The 20,617-nt window shown below is 32.9% G+C and overlaps 2 protein-coding genes across 5 annotated transcripts in view; one reads left to right on the top strand and one right to left on the bottom strand.

The window, feature by feature from the left end:
* Positions 1-20,617, bottom strand: part of BOLL (boule homolog, RNA binding protein) — a 50,453-nt gene that overhangs the window by 1,207 nt on the left and 28,629 nt on the right. For 2 of the 3 annotated variants that reach the window (XM_032480121.1, XM_032480119.1), the window contains one exon: positions 6,877-8,588. In XM_032480121.1, coding sequence (XP_032336012.1) covers positions 8,565-8,588 — 24 coding nt within the window. In that variant the 3' untranslated portion in view covers positions 6,877-8,564. Of the gene's footprint in view, positions 1-6,876; positions 8,589-20,617 lie in introns of those variants that run through there. The other variant, XR_004320076.1, reaches the window with a different exon arrangement.
* The window catches only part of MARS2 (methionyl-tRNA synthetase 2, mitochondrial), a 39,566-nt gene that overhangs the window by 13,532 nt on the left and 5,417 nt on the right, over positions 1-20,617 (top strand). Inside the window, exons 2-5 of one of the 2 annotated variants that reach the window (XM_032480118.1) lie at positions 2,268-2,385; positions 3,329-3,423; positions 4,534-4,604; positions 6,467-6,566. The gene's annotated coding sequence lies outside the window, so the exon portion shown is untranslated. Of the gene's footprint in view, positions 1-1,910; positions 2,386-3,328; positions 3,424-4,533; positions 4,605-6,466; positions 6,567-20,617 lie in introns of those variants that run through there. The other variant, XR_004320075.1, reaches the window with a different exon arrangement.

The following is a 20,617-nucleotide window of genomic DNA, read 5'->3' as shown; positions in this document are numbered from 1 at the left end:
TGAATTGAACAACAGAAATGTATTATCAAGTGTTCTGGTAGTTCTTCTAAAAACTAGCAACTTCAATATAATTAAGGGAAATTAACTAAAGCTTCTAAGATAAAAAGCCCAATTTCCCTAAAGAGGCATGGTAGATTAGCTATTGTACTCTCCATGATTTGGGCATTGATACTATTCTGTTGACCTGCTAAGACTAAGCATGTCTACTAACAATGAAACAATTTGCCAATGCTAAAATAGTTATAAAAACAATGGGTAATTTTTTAATGGCATATCAGACCTAGATGCTTCTAGTTTTAAAAATGTTTTAAATTGTGCAAGTTACACAGACTTTATTCATATCACTTACGGATCCTTTGCGGAGGTACAAAATAGTCTTCTAACCAGAAAAGAAGCATTTATCAAACATTGTAAAATAATGTAAAAGATAGTTATCAAAATCAGTGTTGTGAAAAAATGCACTTCAGTGACATCAAGCTATATTTAACTGTAGGCACTGTTAGAATTTTTGAGCTAAGGAGGCTTAAGTAGGCAATTATGATAATGATCCATTATCTTGGAATCACACATTTATTAGTATAAAAAGTAGCAAGAGTTTGGTACTGTCATTAGGATGTAAAAAAAAAAAAGAAAGAATAACCCTTTCCCAAAATAGCAAACACTACATAGAAGGTCCATTCAAAGACTGGTAAATGTCTGTATTGCAGTTATAAGCAAGAAGAATGGAAATGAAGAAGAAAAGAAACCAAAGGTGCATTTGTTTTTGTTGGTAGACTTTATGTTTTCAAAAACATGCGGAAATGTGCCATGTTCCCCAAATACAGAGTAGATGGCAATGCCTGTAGGTATCTTGTGCTATCAGAGGTAATCAAGTTTTTCTGGGATAACTTAAAAGGCCTTTTTTCTCACCTTGTGTTCCTTCTATTTCTGAGTGCTGAACTGCACAACTGTCAACACTTCTAAAGAAAATTTTTGACTAACAATCTAAAAAATTCTAGTGTAATTCTATTTCCACTATTTTGGTTGGGAAACTGTTCATACTTAGGTTACTTGATCAAAGCATGATTAAACAGTTTCATGTTAACCACAACTTTTTAATTTTAGAATTGAAACACTTTTTTGACCCTGACTCCCAGATGCTTAAGGGATTATGTTTAGACATTTTATTTGTGTCTAAGACTTAATTTTAGTAATTCAATGAAAGATGATCTATAACTCTTGAATAAGACAAAAATTATTTCTGAAAAGTATCATGTTCTCTAAGGATCTTCCCTTCTCAACTCCCTTCTGCAAAACCACTCCCCATAACCACTTACCTCTTACAAGTGACAGTTTATCAGTGATCAGAAGTTCTAGGTTCAACCTCTTAATAGTAATGTCATCATCTCTGGCAATTCTCTTAACCTTTCTAAGCCTCACTTCTCTTATAAAACATTGTCTGATTATCTCACAAAAAATAGTGAGTGGATACAATGAGATAATCTATGTGAAGTGCCTGTAAGATTTACGGTGCTATATAAACACAAGGTATTATTCTTGTCCTGGAAAAATATAGTAAGCAAAAATGTGATATTCTAAGCATGACTTTAGCGCAGATTATCATCAATATCAACAAAGTTAATGTGGTTTTTATATGGCTTTATATAGTTTTTATAGACTTTAAATAATCTTCAATGACTAAACTGAAGCTTTTCTTTAGAACTACCTAGAAATCATATAGCAAATTTAGTTAACAGATTAATTTACTAATATTTTAAGACTAATATTGTAAGACTATTCCACAGTTATGGACCCTGTAGTCCTTAAGGTACATGATTCTATGATTTCATGTTTATAATATAGGGAAAGAGGCTTATACCTAAACATAATACATTTTTTTTATATAGCTGTATCAGTGGCTAAGCCAGAAAGCAATAAAGCATCAAGGGCTGAAGTAACAGGGGAGATCACACCTATTCCTTGTGGCTGCATGCCTTTCAGACTATACTTTTTGATCCTAGTTTAATGTTACATTCATTTTTTTAATGTCTTAATAGGGTTACCTACATCCCAGTTTCCCTGGGACAGTCTAGGTTTATGGCTTTTGTAATACTAGAATTTCATTTTTGAAAAATAGTCTTTGAATAGAATGATTTAATAGGTTTATTAATATGATAAACTTCTTTGTTGGTCAATAAGTACATATTTCAAAAATTATATAATTTTAATTATTTTTGGTGCCCATTTCAAGTGCCCTGATTTGAATGATAAATATATCATTTCGGCAGATGATGAGAACTGAGAACAGAGATCAGCAAAGTCAAGAACTTCCTGACTACTACAAGCAGCAGAAGTGAAAGCAGAACTTGATACGACTGATAAAATGTCAGAGGGCCTTGTCTATAGGTAAATACCTTTGATTTCTAATAAGAGAATCAAGTCAAGTCTGTTTGCTGCTCATCAATGAAGGTGGGAGTGAGATTCAAGAGGAAATAAATGCTGGAAAACAAGGACTTTTACTTCTGAATCCATATAATCCTATTTCCAAGAAGGTTAAGTTAATATTCATATTGGAACTTGGCAGGTCTCTGAGAATGTAATTATCTCTGAGAAAAGATGAAGTTACATTCTCACACATGACCCTACTTAAACAGACCCTAATGACAAGCTTGTTTTACTAGGATAAACTGTATTTATTAACAATAGAGACAAGACTCTTTTGAAATGGAATGACCTGAGATTAAATCATGTTAGTGAATACTATATTGTTGGCTACCTTTACCTAGAGTGTATAAAGATGTTTGGTTTGAAGGGTGTTTAATAAAGAAAGTAGATCAACTGGATGAAGAAATGATCTTTAGAAATAATTTTGGATATTTTCTCCAATAATTAATCAGTTAGAAGAAAATAAGGGAAGTTGAATTCTCTGTAATAGGTATACAAAATTTAAGCAAAGGTGATGATTTAAAAGTAATTTTCAAGAAGCAAGTGAATGGATTGAAAAGAAGCTTTTAACTTCAAAAATACAAATCTGTTCAAGTGCAAACCAAAATGTATTTCATTATCTAGGGTTGTACCTATGAGATCCTTTGAGGAAACAAGATAGCCTTTTTGAAATATAGTAAGATAAGATATACAAAAAGTATTAAATGACATATCCTTTCTAATTTCATCTGATCTTTAGGAATTAGACACAAAGATACTCTGTCCAATCATCATCTTTTAAAATTTCTTCTTATATAACACATAAAGCAAATGAAAGAAAAGGATATAACATTCCACATTCCAGCAAAAGTTACCCTGGTCCTCTCTCCCTTTTTTTCATACTTCCAAAATGCACTGTTATTAGGAGCCATTTGTGAAAAACATGGAGCTTCAAGAGCAACCAATAGGTTCAGAAACAGAAGAAGGAAAGAAGCTGTGAAATCCAAGAATGACACTCAGGTATGAATTAGGTACTTTTAAGCTGGATATCTTAAGCCAAAACATCTTTCCCCATATTGAGAAACATGATTTTTTTTTTCATGTTGCATTATACTACTGGAAATTCTACTAAATTGGATTGAGTGTTTGGGTTGATAGACATTCTCTTTAACCCTATTCTTAGGGCAGTCGAGGTGGGGAAAGATCCTTTGTTCTTTCTTTCATTCCCAAAATCTAGAATTCAAATTAGTTTTGTTAGATTATATATTTAGCCCAATACTGACATCTTTTCTGGGACTCTCCTGTGAATTTAAATATCATTGCTAATATGGTTGACATTTGGCAAAACTCTTCCCAAAATAAGTATGCTTGATTGCATTTTTTCTTTCAGTTTAGAGCCATATTTGCAAATGAAAGCAGAGGTGACAGTGCATATGTAATGGCTACATTATAAATATAAATAAGCCCTATTATTTTCAGTCAGTGAAAATTAATTGAATTGGGTGGATAAGAAGAGACTCAAGGGTCTCTAAAAATTTGGAGAAATTCTATCCAAAATAGAAAATGGAGGTCCTCAGAATGCTGAGAGCCATAAGGGGCAAAGCCAGATGGAGGGAGGTCTTCCTCATTGTCAGCACACTCAGGTGTTTTTTTGTTTTTGTTTTTAAACTGATTCAAACATCGAGGATACGGTATTTGGAAAACAAATTGGAATAGAGATATTCAGGTAAATAGACAGTGAATTCTTTCCAGACTGAAAGAAGACAACTGGTAGGCTTAGGGAATTCATGAGACAGGAAGAATATACAGTTGACCTTTGAACAACACACAGGTTTGAACTGTGTGGATCCACTTATAAGTGGATTTTTTTCAATAAATATGAACTACAGTACTTCACAATGTGCGGTTGGTTGAATTTGCAGATAAGGAACCAGAGAGGAACCAGAGAGGATACAGAATGGTGGATATGGAAGGTCAATTATGCATTATACTCAGATTTCTGACCGTGTGTGTGTGTGTGTGTGTGTGTGTGTGTGTGTGTGTGTGTGTGTGTGTGTGTTGGTGTCCCTAACCCCTGTGTTGTTTAAGTGTTAACTGTAGTTTGATTTTTCACTTGTAATTTTCCAACAGGGAAACTGCAAAAAGCACTGAAACCTGTTAAAGACAAAGATCTAGAGAAAATTCCACAAAACTTGTCAATGGTAAGTAATGGGAGGAAAATAAATGCTAAGAACTTTGAGACACTTACTTTGAAGCTTTTATACTTGACTCTTCTTATATAACAGAATAACACAAATACCATCTCCTCAAAAGCATTATTTTCCTCAGGAAAGAAAAACTCTCAGAGATCTATTTTACCCTCTCTACTCCATGAAGGAAGAAATTAAGAAAAAAGTAAGAGTCTAATAAAAAAAAACCTCCTTTTAGAAATTCTCTTTAGGCCTAAGAGCATACTGGAATCTTGTAGGTACATACATCCCAAAGAAGTATGAGGATCTAGAGTCCCTCAAATTTTCTCTGATGAGGAAAAAAACCAACAAGTAAGAGGGCTGAATTGAGGAAAGACTGTGGGAAGGGCTTTAGTCCCTACATATAGAGAGGCAGCTTCTTACACACCTTCTTTCCAAAGGGGAGAAAGTACACTAAGATGTATGACTCAGATCACCTTTAGAGAAATACTAAATGACCATTATACACCTTGAGAGAAATGCAAAACTGAGGTTAACACACTAGCTTCACTAATTATGCACCAAAATAGTAGTAAATAATCAAGTGTTGGCTTCTTTTAACTAAGAAATACATATCAAATGAAAACTGACAAATCAGTAGATGGAAAATGTAAAAATTTTATGTTTTAAAAATAAGTCAGATGTCAAAATGGTATCACTCACTAGCCTAAGTAAAATGTCTTAATGACTATTCATACTGTTATTGTGTATCTTTACTTTGATACAGTCAGGTCTGGCATTATATTAGTTGATACTATTTTAAGCACCATGCCTAAAAAGAATGACAAAATGAGAAATCCTTAATCTGTTATTTCACTAGTTCAAAATCTACACCTTCTATTTTATATTTGTGATTCTGATGGGTCAGAAAGTAGGTAACATCAAGATAACCATGAAACTAGTTTATAGAAAACCGAAGAAGGATTATGTCATGTGAAAAGGAGAAATAAAGACAATGTGAAATAATGTGATCTTGAATGGTACTTGATTTCTGAGAGGAACCAGGAATGTAGAAAACATTAGCAAACTTATGCAATACATAAAAGCAGAGACAGAAACACACAAAGCAGCTCTAACAACAGCAATAACTTCAGATGCTAATCAGAGAGTAGTACTCAAAATGTAAGTACAGAAGCTGATAGCATATTTTTAGGAATTTATGTAAAGAATTAACACACTGAATAGAGTTGAAAGAAACAGCACCAATTATGAATATTCTATCTATCTTTTGAAAAGAATTTGGCCCTTTCCCCCTGAAGTTTATAGAGATTTCAGAGTACATTTTACACAGGGTACAGGGTCTAGCAATTTATTACTATAACAATAGGGCATATTGACGCATGATATCAAAGTTGAATCAGGAAAAAAAAAGTTGAATTGGATGCCCTCCTAAAATTTTTTTCTAGTCCTTTGATTCTATATTTTAAATAGTATCCAGGCACTACTTTTGGGAAAAATACAATGACTTTTTGTGTATGACCCCAATTATTTTATAGTTAAATATAGCATAAATCCAGGAAATATACTTCCTTAATATATGAAAGTTATCATGTATAAACATGTCTGAAAATACTGTACTGCCATCATTGGCAAAAATTTATAAAGCAATGTTATAAACTAAATCATACCTCTTTTTCTAAGCTATCCTTCTGAAATCAGCTGACAGAGGAAGTTACAGACTTAATTTTCCAAGATGCTTTATCTTTTGCATGCTACCATCTTTCTATCTCTGACTGTATTAGAGATTCTGGGAAAACAGGTTGCAAAGTTACTACTTTGTGATTCTGGTATGGGTACTAATATATATATATATTATTCATTTCACTTTAAAACAGAGTGAACTGCAGATGTCTTAAGATTGGCCTTCCAAAATGGGTACTAAGTAAGTAAAAATTTCTTTTCAAAATTAATCTATAGAAGATATACTACAGAAAAGAAAAAATAAAAATGAACTTTACTTAGTATATGTAGGGAGAATTTTCAACCTCCAAATCTATTATCAGAGAAATATGTTTGAGCTATCAAGCTAGGCCATGAAGAAGGTTGAAGATGTCTTCCATGTATTAGGTTGCAATAAATGCCACCATTTTGATTAGCTTCTCAAAATAAAGCTAAATTGTAAGAAAGCCTATGTGTATGAATTATATACGCATGTATATTTATATAAACATGTACGTGTGTATGCATATTATGTATATATATTACATGTGTGCATACATATAATCTATATAGCTCTGTGGAAAAACACACTTTGGTATCCATAATTATCAAAATTCCTTATCCAACAATACATCATTAATTTTTATTAACAGGTCCGGGATTTGTTTAGCATCATGTTTAACATTTTGAAAATCAAAACATTAACTTTTTTGTCCTCAAAGATAGTACTATTAAAAGAAGATCTCTAACATCAGAGGTTAATAATTTTACTTACAGAACAAAAACTTCTGAAATTTCATTGTGGGCCTTTTAATTAGTCTTTTTACATTTCTAAAAACTGAGAATAATTAATGTACATGGGATCCTCATATGCTAGAGTATATTCATATGGTCCTACTGTTCTTAAGAAACCATTTGACTAGCAAGCTTATTCACTATGGTTTCAGAAGAAACACCCAGACTCACCAGGAAAAACTCGGGGGTCCAAGTCTTATTATTTCTGCTGCTGCTGAGCATGGAATATATTTGGGGATAGAATAAGAGAAGAAAGATATAGATTTATTAAGGTCATGCCAATATTTATGGGTTTTCTCCATCTCTCCTAAAATTAGGAGGTTAGTGAAAGAGTTGCAAATGGATTGAAGGATTTTTTCATACTACAAATAAATTTTAGTGATAAAAACACTTATGATTTGTTCTGTAACTTTTGAACAACAGCTTTTCTTTCCCCACCTATTTTCTAATTTTATAATAAGAACTGGCTTTAGAATAAGAATTTAAAGTTTTCCTTTGGTATAGAAATAGTTTTGCTTTTTATGGAAATAATTAATTGTCCTCTTAGGAATTGGTAACATATATAATTAAATATATCGGTAAAATATAAGATGAAAAGGTCAAAAGGTTAAAGCATTCATAGAACACCAAAATACAGTAGAATACCAGTCAATGTTATGGGATCATGGCAGAGGTGAGCCTTTCTTATAACAAAACAAGTCTACTAGGTGACCCATATTATATAAAATTTGGTACCAAATGGCTTATAGGTAAGCTAGATCAATATTAGAGAATAAAATTTAATATAGTAAAATTAATCACATGAAAAGGCAAGAATACTGATTATGTTGATAGTATTTCTATTTCTAATGTTTGGAAAATGTTATAAAGAAGTATAAATACTATTCAAGTTCTGAAAACCAATGTAGAAGCAACAGTAAATGAGGAATAGCAGTAACACATAAATAAAAAATTAGACAAAAAATGACAAAATAGCAAAGTAGTAGAACTGAGTCACTAAGATTAAACATAATATATACTAAAGGGCAAGAAAGTATTAAAAATTCTATTAGAACTAGAAATGACTCTTACCCTAAATATTAAAATAAATAACAAAGAATATGAAACATAACTTCTAAAAGACTGATAGAAAAAGAAATCACACAAAGCGGAGAAAATGAAGACACCTCACTATTCCCAATGTGGTTATTATTTATGGAATGGATAAAACATGTTGTAGAAAATGGCACTACAGTTAGATTAACACATTAAAACACCAACATGCCACATCTACCTAAATAATTTTCTAGAACAGCTGAAAAAGCAAATTTCATCAAATTTAGACAGCTTATAGTGGAATAAATAAGTATGGCGAGGTATTAACTAACCCTAAGTTTCACAACGGGCAGCTTCTAGCCGGTTCGTTGAAGCTGGATCTCGGCCACACAAGGATCGTTGGATAAGAAATCAGTTGAGCTGGACTAGAGCTGCCCAATTGTCTTAATAATGAATGCTCCACACTGTCTGTTAAGTAAAGAGAAAGAAAATACAGATCAGAAAGACTGAACTGAGGGGAAAAAGAATAAGTTAGAAGAGATGAGTGTAGGACATCAATGAACACTTACTAAATTCCTGCAGAACATGTGGTACTAATTTATTAAAGCGTTAAGAAGTGAAAGGATAGAGATGAGGAGGGGTCCGGAACTCAGGAAAGGCTTTCTCCCTGCTCTCGGAGAGCTTACAATCTATTTCACACAATCTCTAGTGTCACAGTATAAATGTTTCATACATATATAAATGAGTAACAGGTCAAAGAGAAACAAGTGAGTTACAACATTCCTTCTATTTTGAAAACATTATTATGCGTGTGTTAAACACATTTTTTATTTTTTAAAGAGAGTAGAGATTGGCAGAAGGCTATTTAGAAAGTTGTCTAGAACCCCTAAAATTCTCTTCAAGTTTGCATTGGTAGGACAGGTATTTAGGTAGGTGTGTCATATAATACAGAGTAGTTCCATGTATCTGTGTCATCCTGAGATTTTTTAAATGTTAGTATTAGTTTGGGACAAAGAAACACCCTAGTTTCTACTACCTTTTTGACACTTTGGGCATAGGTCAGCTTCTAATTTAGGGAACCAAGTTATCCTATGACATATTTTAAAATTTTGGATAGGCTCAAAATTTTCCATATTCCAATTTCTCTAGAGCAGTACTATCTGACAGAAATTTCTGTGTTGATGGAAACATTCTATATTTACACTGTCAAATATGGTAGTCACTAGCCACACAGGGCTATTTAGCACTTGAAATGTGGTTTTAACAAGCGGTGCTGGGAAAACTGGACAGCCACATGTGAAACAATGAGATTAGAACATTCTCTCACACCATAAACAAAAATAAACTCAAAATGGTTTAAAGGCCTAGATGTAAGACCAGAAACCATAAAACTCCTAGAAGAGAACATAGGTGAAACGGTCTTTGACATAAATCATAGCAATATTTTCTTCGATCAGTCTTTCAAGGCAAAAGAAATAAAAGCAAAAATAAACAAATAGGACCTAATTAAACTTAAAAACTTTCACAGCAAAGGAAACCATCAACAAAATGAAAAGACAACGTATGAGATGGGAAAAATATTTCCAAATGATGTGACTTACAAGGGGTTAATATCCAAAATATACCAACAGCTCATACAACTCAGTATCAAAAAAACAATCCAATCAAAAAGTGAGCAGAAGACTTTAAATAAACATTTTTCCAAAGAAGACATAGGATGGATACAGACACATAAAAAGATGCTCAGCATCACTAGAGAAATGCAAATCAAAACCACAATGGGGTATCACCTCACACCTGTCAGAATGGCTGTCATCAAAAAGTTTACAGAAAGCAAATGTTGGTGAGGATGTGGAGAAAAGGGAACCCCTGTACAGTGTTGGTGGGAATGTAGATTGTTGCAACCATTATGGAAAACAGTAAGGAGGTTCCTCAAAAAATAAAACATAGAACTACCACATGATCCAGCAATTCCACTCCTGGGTATACATCTAGAAAAAAATGAAAACACTAATTTGAAAAGATACATGCACCTCAAATATTCATAGCAGCCCTATTTACGATAGCCAAGACATGGAAACAACCTACATGTCCATCAACAGATGACTGGATAAAGATGTGGCATATATATATATACAATGGAAAACTACTCAGCCATAAAAAATAATGATATAATGCCATTTGCAGCAACATGGATGGACCTAGAGATTATCATACTTCATGAAAAAGAATATATATATGTATAACTGAATCACTATGCTGCACGCTAGAAACACTGTAAATCAACTATAATAAAAAATGTGATACACACACACATACACAATGGAGTATTATTCAGCCATACAAAAGAATGAAGTACTGTTACTTGCAGCAACATGGATGGACCTAGAGAATATTATGCTTAGTGAAATGAGTCAGAGAAAGACAAATAAAATATATTATCACTTATATGTGGAATCTAAAAAAGAGGACACAAATGAACTTATATACAGAACAGAAACAGATTCACAGACATAGAAAACAAACTCATGGTTACCAAAGGGGAAAGGGGAGGGGCAGGGATAAATCAAAAGTTTAGTATTAGCTGATACAAACTACTATATATAAAATAGCTAAGCAACAAGGATTTATTGTATAGCACAGGGAATTATATCCATTATCTTATAACCTATAATGGAATATAATCTGCAAAAAAACTGAATCGCTATGCTTTATACCTGAAACTAACACAATATTGTAAATTAATTATACCTCAATTAAAAAGAATGTGGCTAGTTGCAGCTGAGGAACTGAATTTTAAGTTTCATTTAATTAATTTAAAATTGAAATTAACTAGCCTCATGTGGCTAGTGGTTACCATGTTGGGAACAGCGTGACTCTAGGGGTTCAAACTTACCTGGTTTGCTGAACTCCACAGACGGGCCAGGATTTCTCTGGGCTGTTCAGTACTGTCCAGTATCACTTAATATCATTCACTGCTGTGTTCTCAGTGTCTAGAATACTGGCTTGCACATGGAGGTGCTCAACAAATGTTTGGTAAATGAATTGAATCTACTGTGGTAATATACAGCTATTTATGCCTAATCAGCTACTCATAGCTTACTGGCAATATGCCCTGGTTCTCTCAGGAAAGATAAAGAAGTGAAGTTAAACTTGTTTCTGTACGTGGAATTGCTTGGTTAAAGACTCAGTATGCCTAGAGAGAACAGGAGCAGTGCTAGCTTCACCATAGCTCAAAAATATGAATAGTTATATGTGAGTAATTTAGGTTGATAATTATGGAAATATTGAAGGCAGAATATAATATGTAATGGCAAAGAATTTGGTAAGGATGTGGATAAGAGCTGCTGAGAGTGATAAGAGGGAAAAAAACTAACTTCAGATTAAAAACTGAATTCAGATTTTATGCATGACTAAAGGATGGAAACTGAAGATAGAAAAGTCTTAAATAAACATACAGTAATCTGGTTAAGCAATAAAAGAGCTTAGAAGAGGGATTTGGCAGTGGGAAGACAAATGAATATATTATTTTTAGTAAGTTAGTGAGCTGAAAAAGGGACACAAAACAGTATAAATAGACCATGTAACTTTAAGAGGTCAGAAAAATCACTGGTGTTTTGATTTCAGGGTATAAGGAGGATGGGCAAACTAACAAGAGGTGAGGAGTCTGAAAATAAAGTGTAAGATATTTTGTATTCAGTTTGAGGAGGTAGTGACCATCCATCCAGGTGTTGTTCTTTTAGTGTTAACACAGGAAGAAAATCAAAGCATTATGGTTAGACTCACTATTAAACACTACTAAAATGTAGAAGACTGGAAGACTCTAGAAGAAAAATTTGAGGGCAAAGAGAATCCATGATTAGTAGCTGGTAAAAGAGGAAGAAATCTATTTTTTTGAAAGAGAAAGATCAAACAGAGTATAAGGAAAGAAAGCCACATATGAGAATAAATAAAATTTGAGCACAGGCTAGTTGACAGTACTGAATTAAAGACAAGCTAAGAGGACAAGAAGTAGAACAAGACCCTTGGGGTTTGACTAATAAATCAAATCTTGGCAATAAATCTTAGGTAAGTAATCTGACTAAATCTCAGTACTGAAGGAACAATAATTTCATATGAGTGAAAAATACACCCCTATACTCCTCCTTCATGCCTTTCCAAAACATAAATTAAAAATATTATTAGTGTAGTGTGGAATACAAAATTCTATTGCTTATTATCCTGTGTCGTCAAAGTGGGGAAAGATATTATCCAAAGAATGTTCAGGAAACCATTCTGTAAGGTATTAAGGTTTGATGAGTTGAATCTTATGTCCTGAAAGTAAGGTGCTCATTCAAGTAGCATGAGTGCTAAGAGGAAAGAAAATAGATTGAGTAAAAGGAGGAAAAATGTTCAGTTAGAGGGAATGACAGACTCAGAATGCAAAGGAAGTAAGTGCTCAAACTAAGAATGGAAATACCTAATTGGTATGCAAATAAAATACATCAGAGAATGAGACAGATTCCCTTCCCCACCATAAAAGTACAAAATTTACTTAGAATACTATATCAGCCAATCCTTATCCTTACCCAGTAATGAACAAATATCCTTATTCACACTTACCCCACATTGATTACATATTTTGGCTGGTAAGAATTTATGGAAAATGTAAAATTAAAGCAGTCCAGATGCGAATGGTTAAATAATCCATGTAGGTTAAAAATAGATGAAAAACAAGTAATTAAAAATAGAAATAACCAAAGCATTTGTATTATATTGCACAGTATACTTTAAGAGGATATACGAACCTGACAATGGGTTTACCCAAATATTGTAAAACTATGGCCTTCAGGCCAAATCTGGCCAATCACCTGTTTTTGTAAATAAAATTTTACTGGAACACAGCCACAATCTTTATTTATACCTCATCCATAGTTGTTTTCAAGCTACAATAGCAGGGTTGAACAGTTGAGTTAGAGACATGTGGGCTACAAGCTTAAAATATTTACTATTGGGCCTTTTACAGAAAGTGCATTGACCCCTGGGGTTGAAACTATTCAGACGAAAAAAAGTTTCAGGCTGAGAACTTCTGAAAATCTTTGAAGGAAAACAATAAGACACTTTAAATTTGAAGAGTGTATAATACTCTATACTGTGGAAACAAATGATCAGCATCCTCAAATATATTGCATTCACCTTGATTAAAGTCAAAATCAGAAATTACAAGTTTAATAGGAACTTGAGAAAAACTAAGATGCTATTGATACTAATGCTTTTCAGACTACAAAGAACAGGGATTAACTAGGTTGTATGTTTAGATACATAAGATAAGTATTTGTGCACTAGTTACCACAGTGTTTAAGTTAAATCTATACAGTACTTATTCTATGTTTTACCATCAGGAAGTTGAGGTTCTAAGTCTACAGAAGCACAAAGAGCTCGCCTATAATATTAAGAAGTTTGTTTTTAATACTTCCAAGGCCTTGACTTTTTAACCTTGAGGTGTTTTTTCATAGAAAATTACATCTGTTATAATGTTTGTTGTAGGAATGTGTGTTTGCTTAATGTGGTAAACTGCATCTGCAGTTTCTGGTTGGTATTATTCCCCATCAGCCTGCTTCCTATGTCATTGTTTATCTAGTCTGAATAACCTCAGCTAGTATGGAAGACTCAAAAGCTCTCTTAGAATTAGGAACATGTAGCTAAAGACATTCCTCCTTATAAAAATTTATGTTACAGGTGAAATAAAGTGACTCTAACACAGAGGTTAACTGTTTTTATTAAAATTTCTTTTTGCTTTTTCTATATATTTATTACAGGTACAATAGAGGTCTTAATAAATAGTTGCAACAGGTTAATTGTTTTTGTGTATGTGTGCCATGGACTTTGGCAGTCTGCAGAGGCCTGTGAATCCTTCTCAGAAGCATGTTTTTAAACATATAAAATACGTAAGAGAAGGGAAACAAGGGAAACAAGTTATACTGTAGTACACTTATATCTGCGGACTCTTTAGGAGGGGACCTTGGGACCAGATTAACTTTAAAACTCAGTGCAGAATCTTACTATCTTTTTTCCTTGAACTCAAGATCAAATGTAAATGACTGGCATGGTGATTATTCTTTAATACCATTAAGAATCAGTGTGTTACTCTTTTTGCTACAAAGATACTCAATGTATCTTTGTAGCAAAGATAGACCCCATCTTGCATACTATCATCATTAACATTTCAGGTATAAAAGTGACAATATTCAGTGACCATCTTAAGGCAATCTTAGTTTAGATTTCAACATTTTAGGAACACCAAGGGCAACAAGATCCAGGTCTACATATTTTCTTAAGAGCAGCAACTGAATTCTGAACTTAATTAATTAAAAATGTAATTCCCTAATTGTTTTAGAAAGTTTGATTCAGTGAGGATATACTACCATTTAAATGTGTCATTAAGATAAAAAAGAAAAATGTGGTGATATAAATTGCCATTTATATGGAAAATAAAAACTCTCAATTATATATTACATATAAATATATATGTTGTGTATATATAAATATATATAATGTGTATATATATGGTAATATACAATTATATTACCTTTCTAGAAGACAGAAATATAAAGAAAAGATTGTCATAATTATAATAGCTGTGAGGGACTAATGGGAAACAATTATTGACCCTGTTTCAATGTTTTCTTTTATTTGGGCACATCCACAATCAACTGTAGTACTAAACATATAAAATCAATAGTTAAAGGTTCTAGGTTGGAACCTGGGTACCTTGATAATTTAAAAAAAAAACAAGACTTATTTTTTAGAGTAGTTTTAGGTTCACAGCAAAAATTGGGTAGGAAGTAGAGAGCTCCCGTTGACTCCTTACCCTCAGATATGCACAATGACCTCTACTCAAAACTGGTACCAGAATTGTGTATTTGTTACATCTGATGAACCCAACATTATCACCCAAAGTCCACAGTTACATGAGAGTTCACTCTTGGTGTCACACGTTCTATGGGTTTTGACAACTGTATGACATGTATCCATCATTATACTATCAAACAGAATAGTTTTACTGACCTAAAAATCCTCTGTGCTCTGCCTATTCATCTTTCCCTCCTCACAACCCCTGACTACCACTGATCTTTTTAGTGTCTCCATAGTTTTGCTTTTTCCAAAATGTCATATAGTTGAACCATACAGTATGAAGTGTTTTAATTTTTTTTTTATTTTTAACTGAGTAATATGCATTTAAGATTCCTCCATGTCTTTTCATGGCTTGATAGCTCATTTCTTCTTAGTGCTAAACTATATTCCATTGTCTGGATGCACTGTTTATCCATTCACGTACTGAAGGGCATCTTGGTTGCTTCCAAATTTTAGCAATCATGAATAAGGCTGCTATAAACATCCTTGTGCAGGGTTTTGTGTGGACATAAATTTTCAACTCATTTGGGTTAACAGCTGAGAGCACAGTTGCTAGATTCTACGGTATGAGTATTATGAGTATTATATATACTAACTATGAGTTAGTATAGTTAGTTTTGTAAGAAACCGACGAATTGCCTTCCAAAGTAACTGTACCATTTTGCATTATACCACAAATGATTTTCCCTGTTGCTCCACATCCCTGCTAGCATTTAGTGCTGTCAGTGTTCTGGATTTTGACCATTCTAATGGGGGTGTAGTGGTATCTCATCTGCGTTTTAATTTGCGATTCCTTAATGACATATGATACTAAGCGTCTTTTCAAATCCTTCTTTTGACAACTGTATATCTTTTTTGTGCACTATAAAATTTTATTTTTTAAATATATTTTTATTGAAGTACAGTTTACAACATTGTATCAAGTTCTGGTGTGCAGCACAATACTTCAGTCACATAGGAACATACATACACCTGTTCTCATATTCTTCTTCACCATAGTTTACTACAAGATATTAAATATAGTTCCCTGTGCTATACAGAAGAAACTTGTTTATCTATTTTATATATATTAGTTAGTATCTGCAAATCTCCAACTCCCAATTTATCCTTTCCCATCCCCTTCCCCCTCTGGTAACCATAAGTTTGTTTTCTATGTCTGTGAGTCTGTTTCTGTTTTGTAAATAAGTTTGTCTTTTTTTTATTTTTAGATTCCACATATAAGTGATATCATGTGGTATTTTTCTTTCTCTTTCTGGCTAATTTCACTTAGAATGATGATCTCCAGGTCAATCCATGTTGCTGCAAATGGCACTATTTTATTCTTTTTTTATGGCTGAGTTGTATTCCATTGTATAAATATACCACAACTTCTTTATCCAGTCATCCATTGAAGGACATTTAGGTTGTTTCCTTGTCTTGGCTATTCTAAATAGTGCTGCTATGAACACTGGGGTGCATATATATTTTTGAATTAAGGCTCCCTTTGGATATATGCACAGGAATGAGATTGCTGGATCATATGGTAAGTCTATTTTTAGCTTTTTGAGGAATCTCCATACTGTTTTCCATAACGGCTGCACAAAACTACTTTCCCACCAGCAGTAGGAGGGTTCCCTTTTCTCCACACCCTCTCCAGCATTTATTGTTTGTGTACTTTTGAATGATGGCCATTCTGACTGGTGTGAGGTGATACCTCATTGTAGTTTTGATTTTCATTTCTCTGATAACTAGCGATATTCAGCATTTTTTTCATGTGCCTACTGGCCATTTGTATCTCTTCCTTGGAGAACTGCTTGTTTAGGTCTTCTGCCTGTTTTTGGATTGGGTTGTTTGTTTTTTTGGTTATTAAGTTGTATGAGCTGTTTATTCTGGAAATTAAGCCCCTGTCAGTCTCATCTCTTGCAAATATTTTCTCCAATTCTGTAGGTTGTTGTTTTGTTTTGCTTATGGTTTCCTTTGGTGTGCAAAAGCTTGTAAGTTTAATTAGTTCCATTTGTTTATTTTTGCTTTCATTGCTACTTCCTGGGTACACTGCCCTAGGAGAACATTGCTAAGATTTATGTTAAAGAATGTTTTGCCTCTGTTTTCTTCTAAGAGGTTTCTAGTGTCTTGTCTTAAGTTTAAGTCTTTAAGCCATTTTGAGTTTATTTTTGTGTATGGTGTGATGGAGTGTTCTAACTTCATTGACTTACATGCAGCTGTCCAGTTGTCCCAACACCATTTGCTGAAGAGACTTTCTTTACTCCATTGTTATACAGTGTTTTCTTACACTAGCTAGCAACCATTTCATCTTTCCTGTTTTTCAGTTTGTAATTATTGGGAGAATGGGATATATTTTTAAAAACTCATTTAAATTCCTCTTATATATGTTCTAATACATAATACATATATATGCTATTTGTTTTTCACTTTTCAGCTTTATTAGGTAGAATTGTTGCAATTTGACTGCACATATACAATATATTTCATGTAAATATATATATACAATATGATTATGCTGTTTATTCTTATCCTCAATGTAGTTCCATATGCAAAAAAATTTTTACAGGACCCCATGCAGTGTATATTTTTCTGTATACTCATCATTGAATGGAGATCTATCCATGACAACTCTAAAACATTGGTTTCATGAGTCCTTGAGTCTCCTTACTGTTCTCTGTCCTCTCTTTTAGTTTCATAGCAAGAAGGAGGCTTGATACACATGGAACCAGTGCAATTACTGGTGCCTTCCTGGTTGAGCCTTTCTTTGCTCCTGCTGCCTAGTTCTCTGACTACTCAGTAAAATAATTTATTTTCTAGAATATGAGTCTATCTATAGTTTGACTATGCACAGTCCATGAAAATTTTTACCTCCACTGTGTGCTCAGAGCTGCTAAGCACAGGTCTTTCTTATTCCTGCTCTCCGGAATACAATGCTTTATACTTGTCCTCTACCCCAAGGACCTGTTGAATATAAGGGAATTTTAATCTCTAATTGCTTAATAAGAAGTGTTAATGATACTGAAATGAGGAAATAGTTAGGAAGAAGACAGTGGTGGAATTTTTATGTAGAGACAGTTGCTAATTTTTAGGCAAGAGCATATTATAGGCTCTCTGAGCTAGAAATAAGACACAGTGGTAGTAGGTCATATCCTTTTCCAATATACTTTTGAATCATTCTGTCTTTCCGAAGGGTAAGGTGTAACAGGCCAACAGTTGTTTTTCATTCAAGTCCAATCAGTGCTTTAATTAGAAGAAATTTCTCATAGCCTGGCAAGTGGTTAAATATTATCCTTAATATCAAATATTTTCATGAATCACTAGTATACACTGGACTTAAATAAAAAGAACATTTAACTTAAAGGTGAATTTCAAATTATAATTTACTCAGTTTCCTGTATCTCAATTAATCTTTATAAGAATAAACTTACTAAACACTTACGTTAATGCACAAATGGAGAAACACTGTAAGGAAATGTAAATACTTTGTAATTCTCCATTTATACCTTTCTTACCTAGGGATTTGATATTCATCTTAAAATCATAATAGTTCAAGTGCCCAAACTGAACCAAGATTTTCCTTTTGTTCCTGCCTATAGTCTAGTTCAATGGGATACTTTTGACATTATTTGATTTTGCTTTAATGACTTTAAAAATTAATTCTATATAAGATATGACTCTGCTGAATTTGGGAATGATACCCTAATTAATATCATACTAACCTAGTAGTTTCTGTATTGGTCTGCTTTACAATATATTTGATTTGACAGAGTACAGTAGCCTGTGGCTTAAAGTCAGTGAGAAGTTTCCAGCCGTCATTTCCAGCAGTTACACCTGCGCTCTGAGCTCTGAATAAGGTCTCTAGTTTATTGATTAGATTTGTTGCTTCAAGATAGTTTTGACATCTGAAATTGCTACATACATTTAACATCCTTAAAATTATAACAGAGTCTTAAAAATGATTTACACTTATAAAAACAACAGGCTCAAATTCTTCCAAGGAATTATTCCTAACTTTCTGTATTTTAAGGCACCAAAGATTTTGGTATACAAGGGAAAATTTGCATAGGAAGAATAAAGGCTAATTTTTCAAATGTCAATATTTTAATATTAGTCTACTTAAATAAATTTTAGGAAAAGATCATCTCCTAGTGATCTAATAACATTTGTGTATTAATATTTCTATGTTATAATACAAATACACTATAAGCAAAAGTAGACAATTTTCCACACAGTAAAATGTGTATAGTAAAGCATTTCTACAAGCTGTATAGTTTTAGAAAACTATAGAACTGGTTTTGGATTTTCTGTTCCTGAGTAGGGCACCATTTCCTACTGAGTGCCATCAAATCACCTTAAGAAGAATACTGAGTATACAATACATAGAACATTCAACCTTGAAAAAGGCAAAAGATTTATACGATCTAAAGAGAAACCAGAGTATTAGAACGTTCAACCTTGAAAGATAAAACAGGAAATGTAAAACTCTATACAAAACCCCTGTGTTCCAGTTTTGACTTTGAAAGTTTATTTAATTAAATTTTCTTTTTTCTCCTCATCTCTAACAAAAAGAGAATTGTGGGTATTTTTCCTTCCCCTCTTAACTCAAGCTTTCTATGATCCTGCATCTCTAAATTAAAAATAAAAATGTCAAATCTCATTAATTCTGAGATATATATCTTTTTATGTTTCAAAAAATCTGAATCAGGATACATTCACAATTGATGGCAAGGTTTTTTTTCTTTTGTAGTGATACATAAAATAATGGTGTGTCTTATAATCCATGATATCTCAGATTCAATGAAATGATATGACAGTTGTGTGAGACGTGGGCTTTGAAGTAAGCTAGTTAACCACAGTTAATAGCTCTTCAACTCCTCTCTAATCCTTAAATCTTAACTTCGGCAGGACCAAAATATTCCTTAGGATGTATCCCATGTGATAACCAGAATTATCATAAACCTTAACAAGACAGATTAAATATAAATAGAAACAAGTCAATGGTTTTGTTCCCGTTTAGCCTGGGCATAACAGAGCAAAGATTTATGTCAGGATAGAAAGGGTAAAGTTCCACTTTGAAGCATTTTTCTAGACATGCAAGAGGCAGGTTTCTGATTCCAGAAAAAGGAAATATATCTATTCATGCCTCTGTTATGACTTATATTCAACATATGTGTAATTTTTATATGACTAAATTAAATAAGATACCAACTTCTCTTACAATTTCTGCCATTTCATACTCACAGATCTGAGAAAATGTAGGAAACTGTGTAGTCTTAAACTAGAAAAATTAAACTTTAAATCAAGAATGTTTAACATTAATATTCTTTGGAAATTTCTCCTATCTGACTACCACTCTATCCTCTATTAGAATTATCCAAGGAGTACAACTTCAGTCATTTGTGTTTACAATGTCTATGTATGTATAATATATACAATCTGTAACTGATTATCTAGTATGGCATAGCTATTTCAGCTATTTCTAGAGAAGTGTATTTGGAGAAAATGTTAACATAAGAAGCAGTCTGTTTTAGAAGATTTTGATACTATAATAAAATCTCTACAAATAACATTTAGTAACACTTTAGGCTTTGATATTAGGTTGAAATTATGGTTTTACTCCA

The sequence above is a fragment of the Camelus ferus genome, chromosome 5 (assembly GCF_009834535.1).
Source record: "Camelus ferus isolate YT-003-E chromosome 5, BCGSAC_Cfer_1.0, whole genome shotgun sequence".
In the NCBI taxonomy this organism is placed as follows: Eukaryota; Metazoa; Chordata; class Mammalia; order Artiodactyla; family Camelidae; genus Camelus; species Camelus ferus.
Note: the sequence above shows the minus strand (reverse complement) of the source record. Positions and strands in the feature narration are given on the sequence as shown.